Raw genomic sequence first — 16,218 nt, 5'->3', positions numbered from 1 at the left:
ACTCACCAGTTTGTTCTATTCAAAATCTGTTTCCTGTCATTGATTTCTAATTATTGTTATGCAACACTGTGTATATTGGCCGATCGAGCACATCTTACAAATCATCCAGAGGAGAAGACACTGAAACTAAAGACACATGCTTGAATTCATCCATCATACAGATTCATAATGGAACTTTAGCAAATACTGGCTCCATACAAAAAGGAGTTGCTGTAACCCTTTAAAACAGTCAGCTAAAGAACAAAAAACCTACTTAAACTTAATTGCATTATTAAGAAGTGTTAAGATGTATTAAAAAGTTTGATGATCCAACAAATTCCGTTCAAAGCATACTACTCTTCTGTAGCCAATCATTGCAATCCGTTGTTACAAAATCTAGGAGGTGCACACGTTGGCAGACCCGCAGCACATAGTCACGCAGGCCGCAGTTGCGTAATATCGCCATCCACACTGCCATAGTCTCGCTTTGCTATACCATCCACACGCTGCGGAGCGGAGGAGGGTCTGGCTAGTCCACATAGCATTCAGGGATGGGATAAAATCGTGCTCTGGTTTATTGGCATTTCTTTAAACCAATCACAATCGTCATGGGTGGCGCTAAGCCCCGCACGGAGCCGCTGTAAATAGTTGTCCGAGAGAAAACTCAGATTGGACAGATAGTCGAGCTAGCTGTCTCAATTTACCCTGCAGAGATCTGAGGAGCAGTTAACCATAGTCCTCACAAATCCACCGTTTAGTTTGGAATTCCAACACATGGTGGAATGTCCTGCAGCACCTCAGCCATCCCGGGAAGGGGAACTTCAAGGATATAGACTAACACTGCCCAGACCACGCTGACCCCAAAGAAGCATAATACACCTTTTTAAGATGTTGTGAGTTTCTTCTTTCAGGTAGCCTGGGAAAACCCTGACGAATTTCCCGCAAATTTGAGTCAGTCTAGCGAAGAGCCCATTCAAGCCCATTTCCAATTTTTCCAAATCGAGGCACCAATCACAACCGTTGAGGCGGGCTTTACACGATGATGATAGCACAGCGACGGCAAGCAGCTTTTTGTTTACATTCAACATGATGGCCACCACTTCGGCCGCAACCCATGGATGCCGCTGTCGCTGCTTCGTCACCCGGATCGTTGGTTTGATTGGTTGAAGGACTATCTAATTGTGCCCACAGGCATTTGAGCAGCATCCATTTGGGATGCCCTTTTGGAAATGAGCTGTGAATGAAGCTTGCCCAGCTTCTCAGTTACAACTGAGAAGGGTCTGGTGTCAACCAGGCTATCTTTCAGTACAATTTGTGAATGGGTACATTTACCAGGTCTGGCCATATGCACAGTACAGTATATGTCTCCTTGTTTTCATGGAAGCATTTCAATCTTATGGAACAAAATAAGTTACAACCCAAATTTCAGCAGCACAGCTAGAATTTAACTTAAATTGTCATTACCTTGATTGTTCACACTGCCTGAGCATATACTGAACCTCTTGTGTTTGAGTGTCCCCTCGCTAAAAAAGTGATTTTGGTTTCGAGGCTTCACGTGAATTACAAACACTTGACAGAAGATATTTCAGAAAAACGTGTTGGTCCTCACTGCTGTTAACTTCTCCTGACATCCTATAATTTCTACAGATACTACTGTATCCTGGATTTGTTTCACATCCACTGTTGTCTGGCTGACCTGACCTCAGGTTGCAGGAATGATAATTCAACAGCTCCCCCAAATGGCAGTCTTACCGCACTACCAGCAAATGATGTTGCAGCACATCTTCATTTGTAATTCAAGTTGAAAGTGTAATATAACTTTGGCAATCCTCACTACCAAAATCAGAAAATAGGATTAGGATTATAAATAAGGATGCTATTCATTGTTGTGCATTTGAAGTGGAGGTTATTCTCTCCCCCCCCACTTAGTTTATTATTATACAAACACTTGCTAAATATTTGAGTTGATCAAACCCTTGAATCTACAAAAAATTGAAGAAACCAGAACTATCAGAATAATGTAGATCATTTAAGTGATTAAAACAAAGGAAATAGTCATTTCAAAAGCAACACTGCATGATGTGAGTTTCAGAAAATTACAGAAATTGTCAGACATCCCATCCCACATTCCACTGAAGCCTTAAGGCCTTTTGGTCTTTCGGAAAAAGGCCAAAGCTGAGAGCAGGAAATCTGTCCAAGCAACAACATATCTGAGTCCAAGCAGGAAGTTTGAGCACAAGCTGAGCAAATCCAAGTGTGAGCAGTTGCTATTTGAGTGTGAGAGCAAGGTTTTGAGCGCGAGCAGTGACTATTTGAGTGTGAGAACAAGAAATCTGAACGTAGTATCAGTGAGAAATGCTCTCAAATTGAAACAATGCGCTCTTGAATAAAGATAGTAATATAACTCCATAAAGAAACGGGTAAATTTTTATAGAAGTACGATTTCACTTTAACTGAGAGAGTAATGTTTGTGGTTTGAGATTTTTATTTCCATATTTGTACTTTTTAGCTCTACAATATAAACTAAGCATGTTTTAGAACAGTTCCCTCTCCTTCTCCTTCCAGCAACACATAAACCACCTTCAATCTAAAGTTAAGTCTGGGATCGGTTTCCTATTTCGCAACAAGGACTTCGTCACTCATGCTGCCAAACTCGCTTTGGTGAAAATGACAATTTTACCAATTCTCAATTTCGGTGATGTCATTTACCCTTGCTACACATTTGAAGCTTAACTCTTGCTAGGCAAAGCCTCGCTGTACCTAAACTCACTGGTCACAATAGCTTTACCCACCCCGCAGCCTTTGCTCAAGCAGTTACATCTCCTTGGTCACCCCAAAAGCCCACACCTCCTTTGGCCGCCACTCCTTCCAGTTCTCAGCTGGAAATGACTGGAATGAACTACAAAAAAACCTGAAACTCAAACCCCCTATCCCACTAACTGCCTTTAAAGTAGAGTTAAAATTCTATGCCCGAGCCCGAACTGGACCCGACCCACGGGACAATATTTCCCGCCACTATCCCCGTGCCCCTGATCAAGCATTTGTGTTTTTTTAATCATTACTTTATTAGCCTAATTGGGTGGGGAGAAAGCTTTGCCATAATCATGCGCAGTGTCTCCTCCACTTGCACACATCACACCAGGCCTGCTGGGCTGTATCGTGTAGCTTAAGTGCAACATGGAGCTTGAAGATGTAAAAGAAAAATACAGGAGAATTAGCCTACCTTTGAGCAAGTTTGGAGGAAAGTCGGAGGTATGGAACCATTTTAAACAAGTCATGGGCAAGTCATGGGCAGTGACAACGTTTTGGCTTTGTTGAGAACATTAAGTGCACTCTTTTGTTACTTCTCCAAGCATACCCCTTCTAAACAGATTTCTGCAGTTCAAACAACTCAGAATTGTAGTTGAGAACATCAGTTATAATGGCCCATGTATTAAAAAAAATGTTGGGTTTAAATCAAGCTTGGGCTCATAATTACAGTTAATGTGTCGGGCCGGGCCCGGCTCAGACACAACGTGCATGGGCTCGGGTAGGGTCGGGCTTGATCTTTTTGGCCCGATGTAAGCTTTATTTTAAAGTATGTCTGTCTGAGCTCCTGTCCGATCACTTTACGTGCTAACTGTTCTACATCATTTATGCACTGTTTTGCACACCCTCATTCCATTATCTCTGGCATGCCCCATTGCATAGTTGCACAGATGCACCTCTTTCCTAGCCTAGAAATCTAGACGCACCCTAGTGGCAGCAAATTTATTTTGCAGCCAGGGTCAGTCTAGGCACTCTCCGTTGGCTTGCGAGCTGGAAAAAACTAATTCTGGTCAGGCCAATCACATCGTGTATAGAGTCGGTGGGCGGGGCTTATGGCTGCTGCTGCTGGGAACAGCAGTCTTCTGGAAGACTTGGAGTTCAGCTTTTCTTTGAGAAAAGAACAAAGAACGGCACAGAGATCATACTTAAAAAAGGAAGATGTGTTTGGAGTTTTCCCGACCGGATACGGCAACAGTTTAATCTATCAACTAGCTTCGCTACCTTCTTCGTTGCTCTGCCTGGTTGTAGCGCTATCCTATTGCGTGCAGAGGGAATTTGAAAGAAAACCGTTTATCCCGCCCTTCAGATTGAGCCCTGCCAATGGTGAGTTCCCAGACCCAACATCTTCATGTGGGTCTGGCTTGTCAGGCAACTCTTTACCTGCACTACTATCATATCTGTGTACGCTCTTTTATACTATTCATCTGCCCTGGCATGCTCAACTGTTATTCTTCCCACCTTTGTTTTCATACAATTTTTGTACATCTCCTGATCTACACCACTAACTAGACCACAACTTGCACTAACTGTATATTGACTCTTCATTACATTTCAGCAGTGATATAGTCTGTCTATTCATGTATATTGTGTTATTACCATATCACTTTCGCATATCCATCGACTTACTTACACCTCACTTTGCACCAGCTTTGTAATGCCTACTTAATCTAAGCCACAAATGCTACCAGTCTCCATCGAAGGGGTCATTGTGTAGGTGGTCAGCACATATAAGTACCTGGGGGTACACATGGACAATAAACTGGACTGGTCAGCCAACACGGATGCACTGTATCGGAAAGGGCAGAGTCGGCTCTACTTCCTGAGGAGGCTGAGTCATTCAATGTCTGCAGTAAGCTCCTCTGGATGTTTTACCAGTTAGTCATTGCCAGCATCCTGTTTTATGCTGTGGTGTGCTGGGGAGGCAGCATTAAGAAGAGAGACGCTGGGCAACTTAACAGGCTGGTAAAGAAAGCTGGCTCTGTTATCGGCATTGAGCTGGAGTCGCTCACAGCAACTGCAACTATCACTTTTTCTGCTGTACAACTGTCTTATAGGCTATATTAGCCCTCCTACACCATCTGGACTGTGGTCATAACATATCTTATAACTTATTCCTTGTTATGTATTGTTCTTATTCTTATTCAATCAGTCAGTTAATATGTTAATATTTCATAGTCATAGTTAATATTCAATAATAATCTACTGCACTGTTCAATCCCTGCCCTGTTCACTTTTGCACTATCACCATTGCACACAGTCTACCATAGCACCTTATCATGCTCATTGCATTTCTGTGAGTGATCTTTATTTTTATTCTTATGTATAGTATGTGTGATATATGCGTGTATATGTGTTTGTTGTGTTATGGTTGTCTAAGCTACTGGATGCCTACAATTTCCTTCGGGATGAATACATTATCTATCTATCTATCTATCTATCTATCTATCTATCTATCTATCTGTCTATCTATCTAATCTGCACTTAATGTAGCCTAATGTATTCTGTATTCTTGTATTGTATTGAATGTGAAACTGTATGTTGTCTTGCACGCTTATGCTTTTCTTGGCCAGGTCGCCATTGCAAATGAGAACCTGTTCTCAACGGCCTACCTGGTTAAATAAAGGTTAAATAAAAAAATAAAAAATAAATCTTCCTCTATAATACGAATTTCATTTGTTTTTGTTTTTTTATATTCAAATAATATTCGAAAATGTAATGCTCAAATGCAGCCTGTTATAAATACACTAACGGTCAAAGGTTTTAGAACACCCCAAGTTTTCCAGGTTTTTATTGAAATTCATGCAGTTCAATGTCTTATTGTACTCTGAAATGAAAGAATGGAACAAATGGACAATTTAAGTTAAAAAAGAAATCATGGAATCAATTTATAAACCAAAATGTATTCTAAATTTTTGACTCATCAAAGTAGCCCCCTTTGGCAGATATAACAGCTGACCACACTCGTGGCATTCTTTCTACAATGGAAATCAAATATTCTTCAGAAAGTTCATAAATGTGTGGCAATTGTAGGTTGCTTTGCTTTCACTTTTCTGTCCAGTTCATCCCAAACCAGCTCAATGGGGTTTAAGTCTGGTGACTGTGCTGGCCACCCCATGTTTTTAAGCTTACCATCTTGTTCTTTTTTGCTAAGGTAGTTCTGGCATAGCTTGGACTTATGTTTTGGGTCATTATCTTGCTGTAGGATGAACCCCTGACCAACTAGGCGCTTACCAGAGGGTACTGCATGGCGCTGCAAAATGCTGTGGTAGCTGTTTTGGTTCAGGGTGCCTTTCACTCTGTACAAATCACCAACCCTGGATCCAGCAAAACAGCCCCAGACCATCACGCTTCCTCCTCCATATTTGACAGTTGATGTCACACACTGAGGAACCATCCTTTCGCCGATTCGACGGCGTACAAAAATCCTGCGTGATGAACCGAAGATTTCAAATTTTGATTGATCAGTCCATAGCACCTTCTTCCAGTCTTCAGTAGTACATTGGCAGTGTTTCTTGGTCCAAGCCTCTTTTTCTTATTCTGATGTCTTAGCAATGGCTTTCTTGCTGTAACTCGACCTATCAAACCTGCAGCTCCAAGTCTTCTCTTTACAGTTGAAATTGAGACTTGCTTATTACGACCACTATTAAGCTGTGCTTGAAGCTGTTGTCCTGTGAGCCGCCTATCACCAAGCTGTTGACTCTCAGAAACGTGTCTTCTGATTCTGTTGTGGCTTTGGGTCTGCCAGACCTCTTCCTGTCAGTTTCCCCCAGTTTCTAAGTGCCCCTTGATGGTGAAGAATACTGTACTCACTGACACCTTGACTTTCTTCGCAATTTCTCTGTAGGAAAGACCAACATTCTTAAGTGTTATGATGGTCTGTCTCTTTTCAATTGTTAATTGCCTTTTTCCCGCCATTTTTATAGCAACACACTACTTTCTGCAGTACAATACTGTTCAAATAATGCTCACGAGGGTACTATACCACAGTGTGTTCCAACAATACTTTTATACAAACAGAGGGGGTTGTAAGTAATCCAGACAAGTTGGAACACCTGTGGGAATTGGTAGCACCAACTTTCAAAGCTTGATCAACCTCCATTGCTGCAGAACAGCTTTACATTGTTTATCCATTTCTTGTTGCCTTTTTGTAAAATACTGAAATGTACATTATTTTTCAGTTTTGGGTAACCTTACTTTTTTTTATCCTCAGGCAGTTCACCACTTACCTTTGTACCATTTCAAGCTATTTATTGGACTTGAACTGCTAAAATTTCAATAAAAAACTAAAACTGTGTTGGGGTGTTCTAAAACTTTTGACCGGTAGTGTATGTACTAAACTACTCAGGCTTATGCATTGTCAATGCCACTATAATCATGTGGTTGTTGTTACACGTTCTGTCCACTAGAGGGACTTTTAACACAATGACATCATGTTAAGCTGCTTACACACCAACCAGACGGCCGACCGTTGACAGAAAAGCCAGTCGAGATGATCAGTCGGGTCCCCGAGGTCCAAAAAACTGCCTCGGGATACACTGAGGCAACACCGACTTGAGAAACGTAATACGTCTCCATAGCAGCAGGCGGCGCTAATCTGTATTGTTGCCCAAGAAATGAAAACCGGCAGCTTATTGGACGAGCGCGTCACATGGGTCTGTTTTCTTCGGAAATTCAAAGCCAGACTAATATGAATAGTTCACTGAAACATGTTTTTTAAAACATTTTAAGCGAGAAATAGGCCGTGCAGTAGCTGAATCTGTCTTCATTTCAGCTCAACAGAGGTCAGTTTAAAAGATTTTTGTCAGATTTTGAGAGACTCTAGTCACGCTCATTCTGCTCACCATTTCCGGGTGAGTCCCGACTGCCCTGCCGCCGACTGAACATGTCAGGTCGGCCAAAATGAACGGCAGCCCCCCTGTGGGACAGCACCCCAGACCGAACAGATTCGAGTCACTGACCTCGCCAGACTGTCCAAGGCCCTGTGTGCCCGGTACGGTGGCCGAGAAGGGTCAGAACAAATACAAAAGCTACAACACAAATACAAAAGCTACAACACAAATACAAAAGCTACAACACAAATACAAAAGCGACAACACAAATACAAAAGCGACAACACAAACGCAAAAGCCACAACACAAATACATAAGCCACAACACAAATACATAAGCCACAACACAAATACATAAGCGACAACGGAAGTAGCTAGCTATGTGACAACGTAAGTAGCTAAGTGACAACGGAAGTGAACGTGTTGTTGATAAACGGAGCCGGAGGATGAGCAGAAGGAGAAGTTCTTGTATGTTTGAGAAGTAAGTGAAACTTACTTCCCTTGCTAATTATGATTACTGTTGCTATGTGATTGTCACAAATAAGCAATGTTGTTCGATATATTTGTATTTTCACATGTATGTACTCTGCCATTTAGGCTACGAAGCTACAGCTATCTAACGTTAGCTAGCTAACATTTAGCTAGATAGCTATAACTTCGTAACGTCTTTTAACGCTATGTTTAAAGTCTAGCTATAGTTTGTCACGTTTAGTGAAGCTGTTTAAACACATATACATAACATATGTGGTAATGGTTGCGGTAAACAGATGTTTAAAGTGAATGCTAATTGTGTTACCTTTTAATATGCTGCCTATTACAGTATTAGTAGCGTAATCTGTCATACATACACGGTTGGTGTGAATGAAATAAACCCAGAATTTTCACCATGACCTTGCTTTCGTGTTTACTCCTGGAGGGAGATAATGAATCACTAACTATATGAGTCCGTATGCACCAGTACAAATGTATTAAGGGATCAACTTTGTGTAGAAGAGTATTTAGATTACCATCCCACAAGTTTGAGAACATGTGCCTTGGTTGTAGTCTAAAACTTTGCTTTCCTTGGTCTTTTAACAGGTTATGTTTTGTCCATTTTGTGGAGTGAACCTTCAACATGTTCTGTCATATTGTGGGAAATGTGGCAGAAACGTTCAGTTTTTATGGAGTCTTCAAGATGAAGGTATGCTATGTTTAGTTCTGACATGTAGTGTAATTAGATACTGGATTGCTTTGTTATTTGACAAATGAACATGAAGTTAACCACTTTTGTAATTAAATGTAATTCAAATTGTAATTAATGTAATTGACTTTGAGTATCTTTTACTCTGTACTGTTTCTTCAATGCTAAGTAAAAGTTAAAACACGGTACATTAATGCAGTGCATCTAATAATCTTAAATATAATGTCCTCATTCCTACCCATCAGGTCCTGAAGCTACAATGGCAGATGAACTTATTCAGAAGTATTTCACAGAAGGCCATAGTTATGAAGTAATAATGGACTTACTGGCAACCAAACACAACATTTCATTGAGTCTTAGCACTTTAAAAAGAAGACTACAGGATGCACGCCTGACCCGGAGGACAAACTACACTCCGTTTGCAACTGTGCAGGCAGCTATATCTGAGGAACTTAAGGGATCAGGCCAGCTCTTAGGATACCGAGCAATGTGTCAGACTCTGAGACAGAAGTACTCTCTTATAGTCAGAAGAGATGATGTGATGCGCCTAATGGGAGAACTGGATCCGTCCGGAAAAGAAAATCGCTCTAGACGCAGATTCGTCCGGAGAGCATACCACTCAATGGGACCCAATGACGTCTGGCATGTTGATGGCTATGATAAAATGAAACCTTTTGGGATTGCAATTAGTGGCTGTATCGATGGATTTTCTAGAAAAATCATGTGGCTGAAATGTGGAAAGTCTAACAATGACCCTGGCATAATTGCTCAAAATTACATGCAGTGTGTAGCTGAGTTTGGAATTATTCCAATGCGTCTCCGCACAGACTGCGGCACAGAAAATGGACTGATGGCATCACTTCACTGTTCCCTGAGATCAGAGCATGCAGATGAGTTTGCAGGAGCCAAAAGCCACATGTACGGCACTTCAACATCCAACCAGCGCATTGAAAGCTGGTGGTCCTACTTTCGGAAACAAAGGTTTTGTCTCATACATTAAATTCTTCATTGATTTATGCTCTACTACATTTGTGTATTTACTGTATGTTTTACTGATCTAGGCAATACTCACTCCTGCTTGGTGGGTGCCTCATGTTGGCTGTTGTATTTCCTTAGTGTCAGCTTGAGACTATTTTCTTTCTACATTTTTCTAATATCTACGACATTATAGTGTGTTAATGTGTGTATTCTTAACTAGGAGTCAATTTTGGATGGATCTGTTCAGTGACTTGAGGGAGGCATCTCTTCAATGGCAGCTATCAACACATAAGTTTGGTGCGATACTGCTTCTTGGGTGTCCTGCAGAATGAACTGGATGAATACAAGCAATTGTGGAACACTCACACTATTCGTCCAGTTCGCCAATCCCAATGCCCATCTGGTAAACCAGAGGCTATGTACAATGTGCCTCACAGGTGAGTATTGCATCACCATGTTAAAAAATAAACCTAATCAGGTAACACTTTATTTGAACTATAGTTCATGGTGGATTCATGGATAGATAGTACAATAACATTGCACATCAAACATCTAGCTGTCACAAAAATACACACATGCTTCAAGCATTTTGGTCAAATATGTAGTTGTGACTTATTTTAACTCATGATCATGTTGACTTAGTATCTTTTTTTGTGTCTCTGCATCATTGTCCTATGAGAAGTACGTGACTAAAATAATGAACATAACTCAAATAAATTTGAAAGAAAACTGTTAGTGAGTGATTCTGGATTTTTTTTTTTGTACATGCTCCTAGATTTAACGGAAGGAATTGTGGATTCCCAGCATCTACACAAACCCTGAGCCAGTTTGACAGCCTCATGCCAGCGCCAGCAACTCCTGGTGGAGAGGATGAACAGCAAACTCGCTTTGAAGAACTGCAGAGACAAAGTGGTTTGACATCTCCTCTACAATGGGAATCTGCTGTAGAGAACTACATCACCCTGAAGAACATGGCTGATCTTTAATGTACAGTTGCGGTAAACGTTTATGAACCCATGCTAAAGTTGACTAAAAAAGAGGAATAAAAATAATCTTTTGAAATTTATCTTAATTGGGGGAAAAATCCAACTTTAAGGACACCAATTTTCTTTGTGAATGGATATGTATTGTAAAGAAATGTTCTTCCTTAAAATGCAGGGGTCATAAGTACACTGGGGTAAAAGTACAGGGTGTGTATACTACTGTATTTTAAGGAAGAACTTTAATTTATTTGTAATACATTATTCATGCAGAAAGAAAATTGGTGTCCTTAAAGGTTGGATTTTTCCCATTTTTGTTTTTTAAATTAAGAAATAAAGAAATTTACAAGATTTTTTATTCGTATTTATTCATATATATATATTCAACTTCAGCATGGTTTCATAAATGTGTAAGCACAACTGTAGCTTATTTCCAAAGGTGGGACCAAGTCAGTTTTGTAAAATGCAAGTAAGTCTTAAGTCTTTGCCGTTAAGTCCCTTGTCCAGACAGGCAAATCCAAAATCATACTTTTGTATTTTGAGTCATTAATATTGAAATCTTCAAATGTAGAAAACATATCAATACATAATAAATTGAATTTGCACAAATCATGAATGTCTTTTAAAAAGTTTTACCTCGTGCTACTAACCTTAACACTGTACAGATTTTCAAAAAAAAAAGACTAAATTAAATTGCCTCTACTTCTGTAATTTTAAAATTAAGTTTTACATATTGCAATCCGTTCTTCATGCTTCTCTCCAACATATGCTATCTGGCCTGCAGTCTGTCAGATTGGCTAAAGTGGATCTGGGAAATGATGCGTTCATGAAGTATCTGGGAATAAATGGCATTAGTTGATTCACAAAATTATTTTTTTTTATTTGTACAAATGGTAATATACAAATGGTAATATACAGTCTATAAACAAACCCTTTTTAAATGGCTTTAAATACAGTGTAAACAAGAGTCCACAATCTAATTTCTATTTATTTACTTATTTTATTTTTAATAGAAACAATGTTTATCATCAAAGCGGCTAAATGTACATAACATGCAAGAAATACAGCTTAGTTACACAGAGAAAAAATCAATTATCACAATGTTTGTGACCTAATACATCGATGTCTATTTTTCAGCAATATTCTAGGGTTGACAATTGGTGCTTTCACAAATAAGACCATGACAGTTTTGATAAATAATCAACAGTAATGTGGGCAAATGCAAATAATGCAGCCTTTAAAAACAAGGAAAAGACTAAACTTGTGTCATATCGCGATAAACACCCAAAATTTAAGACAATATCTAGTCTTGTATATCTAAAGTATGTCAATATAATATTGATATATTTTCCAGCCCTAACAGCCATGTTTCATAAATGACACTACTTTTGACATTTAAGTGGTGATGTGTTATTTAACCAAACTACACAACAAACATAACAATTTGAAAAACTGGCACAAACATTTGGCCACTACTATTAATGCAAACAAAAAGCTTTTAATTTATCTGCAACTTTTACCACATAGGTAATTCAATGACAATGGTTCAAGGGGCTGACAGTTGATAACTGTCTAAATGCATCCAAAGCCAGGGGAATTCTTAATCCCAAAGCTCATTTTTGCCTTAAAGGTGTTGTAGTTTTCCAGGAGTGGCAACATTAAAGTATTGGCACATGTATTTGCCATAGGGAGCGTTGAACTGGCCAAGAAGTGAAGGCGTGGCTGAGGTTCCATACCAGCAGGAGGTATGCATGGCACACCTGTGGCAAACATGAAGACCTCCTCCAGGGTTACTTCACTTTGACTTTCTAAAAGTAGAAAGCAATTAAACAACATCCACAACAACTCTGGAACTGTTTATTATAATTTCTGTGGATAAAATAACACAATTAAAAGAAAATTCACCAACCTTCACAATCAAGAAGGTAGTCTGCCCAGAAAGATAGTGTTTTTTCCTCCTGTAGCCTCTTGTTGCTTCCACGCAGACTTAGCTCTGGTCGGAAGATATTCTCAATGTCCGTAGCAGATAACTTTTTATCTGACAGGCAGAGAACAGGTGTCAGGACTTCAGGATGCTGCTGCAGCACTGTTAACACCTGCAAGCTGGAAAGCCCATCCTTGAATCTGAAATACAACAACAGGTTACCAGAAAATTGGAATGTGCACTACATAGCAGCAAGACAGCAACACCAGGTTTTAACGCAAACAATATATTTTTTAAAACAGTAACAAAAAAAACATACCTTTCAATTGCACTGTGGTTTCTGTCAATGATGTACCACCTGAGGTACTCCTTTACAATCGACTTCCTTTCCTCAACTGACCTTACATGTTTGAAGCACCCTGCTGTCTGCAACATAGTGCTGTTCTGTACCATTAGGTCTCGCAGGGTCTCCAATGAGGATGCATTGTGTATCTAAAAAAATATATGATGAACTTAACTCATTTGATATATATAAACAATATAATAGTCATATCAGAAAACTACCTTTAACCTTTAATAAGTTGACAAAACTGCACCCTTCACTAACCAACAACCTTTGCTAGAATTTTACACCCTCATACCTTTCGTAACACTTTCCCTATTTCCTCATCTGTAATGTCTCCTATAGATGAGTTGAAACTGGACTGCCCTGAGATGTAGCGGACCAGATCCTTTGAGAGGAAATTTGGACCAGGTCCTCCATGTACTATGGATACAGCAATCATCTTTCCTGCCAAACTATATTCATCCTCTCTGATTGCTGCTTATGAAAATACATAGTAATCATATTAAATCAGTTTTTATGTTAAACAAGAATTGCATGGTTAATGATGTAGTTCCTTTAAAACACTCCACACAAAAACAGTACCTGTTGAGTTGTAGACAAGGTAGCGGCTCTCTGCAGGTCCATCAAATATGGGTCGTTTGTTCAGGCTTTTCATCAGGAGTGAGAGGAATTCTCTTTTTGGGCCACCTGTATCAATACCTTCCTCAAACATGCCTGCATCATCAGAAAACTTTACTAGGAGGTCCTTCTTTTCAGAGAATGTTCCTCTTTTGAATCCTCTGACGGCACCATCCCAGATGTCAGAGCGGCCAATGTGAAATCTGCTGACTGCGTGGCGATCAATCTGGAGTGCCAGGTTTGCAATCACTTCTGAAATGGGTCTCTGTTCTATCCTACCAACAAATAGATGATGATGAATGTAATGATGATGATGATGATACTTGGTGGAAGACACATTTAACCAGAAAAACAACAGTTGTAGTAAGGGTGACTTGATTTCTTACTCTGGATCCTCTGAAATATCATGAGTGACAGCATCACTGTCTCCGGAGGTCTCTGAATCCTCTACTATAATGGGTGCATACAGTTCTGTGTATTTTCTGAAAAATTAAGAAACATTTACATTGTTCTTGTCTCCAAATGAATCAATCAATCTCCAAATTTAGAGAGGAAAGCATCATACCTATAACATGTAGTTTCCAATGCACTTCCTGATGTTCCTGGGCAGTCTTCTGCTTCGGAAAGTAAGATCTGCATGACAAACAAGTTATTGGACTTGTGAGTAGAAGGGCTTGAATATAAAAGATAGGGGTATCAGATGTCCTATTTATAAAAAGGCACTACTCTTTCAATTATCACTTTGGGTCTCTAAGTCAGTGTCACATATTACTTTATGTAATTTAGTTAGCTACAGAATATTTAAAAGACAAAGCTACAAACACATACATCTCTGCCACTTTAATAAAAAAACACTAAGGGAACTAAATAGTAGTTTCTAGTTTTTAATATCTCTACACATATAGGAGCCACATATTACCATAGTTTCTGGATCACGGTGTGGAGTTTCTTCAACACCAATACTGGTACTGGTCAAGATTGGTTTAAATAGCTGAAAGTAAAAAACAAATCACAGCTGCACTTCAGATTTGACGGAAATAGCCTGAAATATAAGCAATAAGAGTATCTCTCATTTGATGAACATCCTGACCCACACCACATTGTTAAAGGGCATACCATCTTTGACCTGCACGTGAGTCATGAAAGCAGGTACAACATGGCAAATGTTACACTTACTACTGTATCAGCTGAATTGAATTCAGCAGCACTTCTGCTTGTAATGATCACCTCTGAATCAGACGAGTCTGAGTTGAATTGCTCAGCTGTGAAATACAAGATTAGACAATGAACAATGGGACAATTTACTTATACTAATCAATTTAAGAGAGCTTTTTTCTTTGGTTATTGATATCAGAATTACTTACAATTAGTAAGGAAATCTTCCACCGTACAAATGTACAATGTGAGGCGTTGCCAAGCCTTCCCAACAGCATCCTTGTAGAGTTTCAGAGAGAAGGCTGTTTCTGTCCCGGGAATATTTATTACCTTTGTACCATCAGGGTAGAGCAGGAGGTAGGGACCAGCCTCTAAATTTTTGTTAAAATCTTTCATTTTCTGTACGGCTGCTTTGCGCAATTGCTCTGCATCCGACCCTGGTTGCACTACAAGGGGTAGTACCATTCCTCTGACAGGTTTCAGCACTCCATCCTTTATGCGCATAATACCAACTGAAATCTACAGAGAAACATAGAAGTAGGTTTATTGACACATAGCAAATATATGACATAATGGACTACCAGCTGAACTGAAGTTACCTTCACACTGCTGTCTTTCAGTGGTTCTTTTTTCTTTTTGAAACATGATTGTCTCTCTTTCTCTTTCAAACTTCGAAAATTCAGGAATGTAGCCAGTGCACTATTTCCTGTGCTTCCAGTTCCTGCTTCAAACAGAATCCAATCAGTTGGAGTCATTTTTTTATTTTTTATAAAAAGTTCTAGTTTCTTCTCTCCTATGTGACAGTAAACTGAATAGCTTTGAGTTGGGGACAAAAGACATTTGAGAACATTCTCTTTGGCTTTGGGAAACACTGATCCACATTTTACAAACCAAACTACTAATCCATTAATCCAGACAATAACTCACACATTAATCAATAATGAAAAAACTGTTAGTGGCAGCCTTTCACTCATTGAGTATAGAAGATTAATAAAAATGATGGAATCTTTGAATAGTTACCTTCACTTGTGCCAGGCTTAGCAGCATCATGCAGAAATGTGATGTTCTTGCCACATGAACTGCAGAATGCTGTTTCTACATGTAGGTTGAACCCACAAAAGGACAATACATACTGTAGTTATCTGTAATAAAACAAATAGTGTCATTAGGTGAGCATTAGGAATGTAAACATTAAATAAATAAACAATTTACTAAACATTAACGTTATATTGTATTTGTTTAAGTGCTATGCTTCATGTACCACATAACCATAAGCAAGTGCAGAACATTGAACAATGTTAACCTTCCAAGTGAAGTGAGTGTGCGCACACACACGCAGGATGGATATATTAACAAGTAATGCTAGTTGATAGTTAAACGTAGGACTCGCGCGTTAAAAGACGCGGGGCGCCATTTAGTTAA

General features: G+C 39.4%; 1 protein-coding gene and 1 long non-coding RNA gene across 2 annotated transcripts; both read right to left on the bottom strand.

Moving 5' to 3' along the window:
- Nucleotides 1–12,325: 12,325 nt before the first annotated feature.
- LOC114546180 (G2/M phase-specific E3 ubiquitin-protein ligase-like) lies at nucleotides 12,326–15,142 on the bottom strand. The gene is made up of 10 exons (XM_028564868.1): nucleotides 15,006–15,142; nucleotides 14,818–14,903; nucleotides 14,561–14,632; nucleotides 14,207–14,274; nucleotides 14,028–14,123; nucleotides 13,606–13,916; nucleotides 13,319–13,497; nucleotides 12,997–13,169; nucleotides 12,663–12,877; nucleotides 12,326–12,561 (listed from the first exon to the last, which is right to left on the bottom strand). Exons 3-10 carry the CDS (start codon nucleotides 14,561–14,563, stop codon nucleotides 12,326–12,328), a joined length of 1,281 nt encoding a protein of 426 aa, XP_028420669.1. The 5' UTR covers nucleotides 14,564–14,632; nucleotides 14,818–14,903; nucleotides 15,006–15,142.
- Nucleotides 15,143–15,159: 17 nt separating this feature from the next.
- Nucleotides 15,160–15,910, bottom strand: LOC114545566 (uncharacterized). The gene is made up of 3 exons (XR_003690905.1): nucleotides 15,817–15,910; nucleotides 15,396–15,517; nucleotides 15,160–15,315 (listed from the first exon to the last, which is right to left on the bottom strand). It is a non-coding gene; the product is annotated as an uncharacterized LOC114545566 (long non-coding RNA).
- Between the last annotated feature and the right edge of the window lie 308 nt (nucleotides 15,911–16,218).

The sequence above is a fragment of the Perca flavescens genome, chromosome 19 (assembly GCF_004354835.1).
Source record: "Perca flavescens isolate YP-PL-M2 chromosome 19, PFLA_1.0, whole genome shotgun sequence".
Classification (NCBI taxonomy): domain Eukaryota; kingdom Metazoa; phylum Chordata; class Actinopteri; order Perciformes; family Percidae; genus Perca; species Perca flavescens.
Note: the sequence above shows the minus strand (reverse complement) of the source record. Positions and strands in the feature narration are given on the sequence as shown.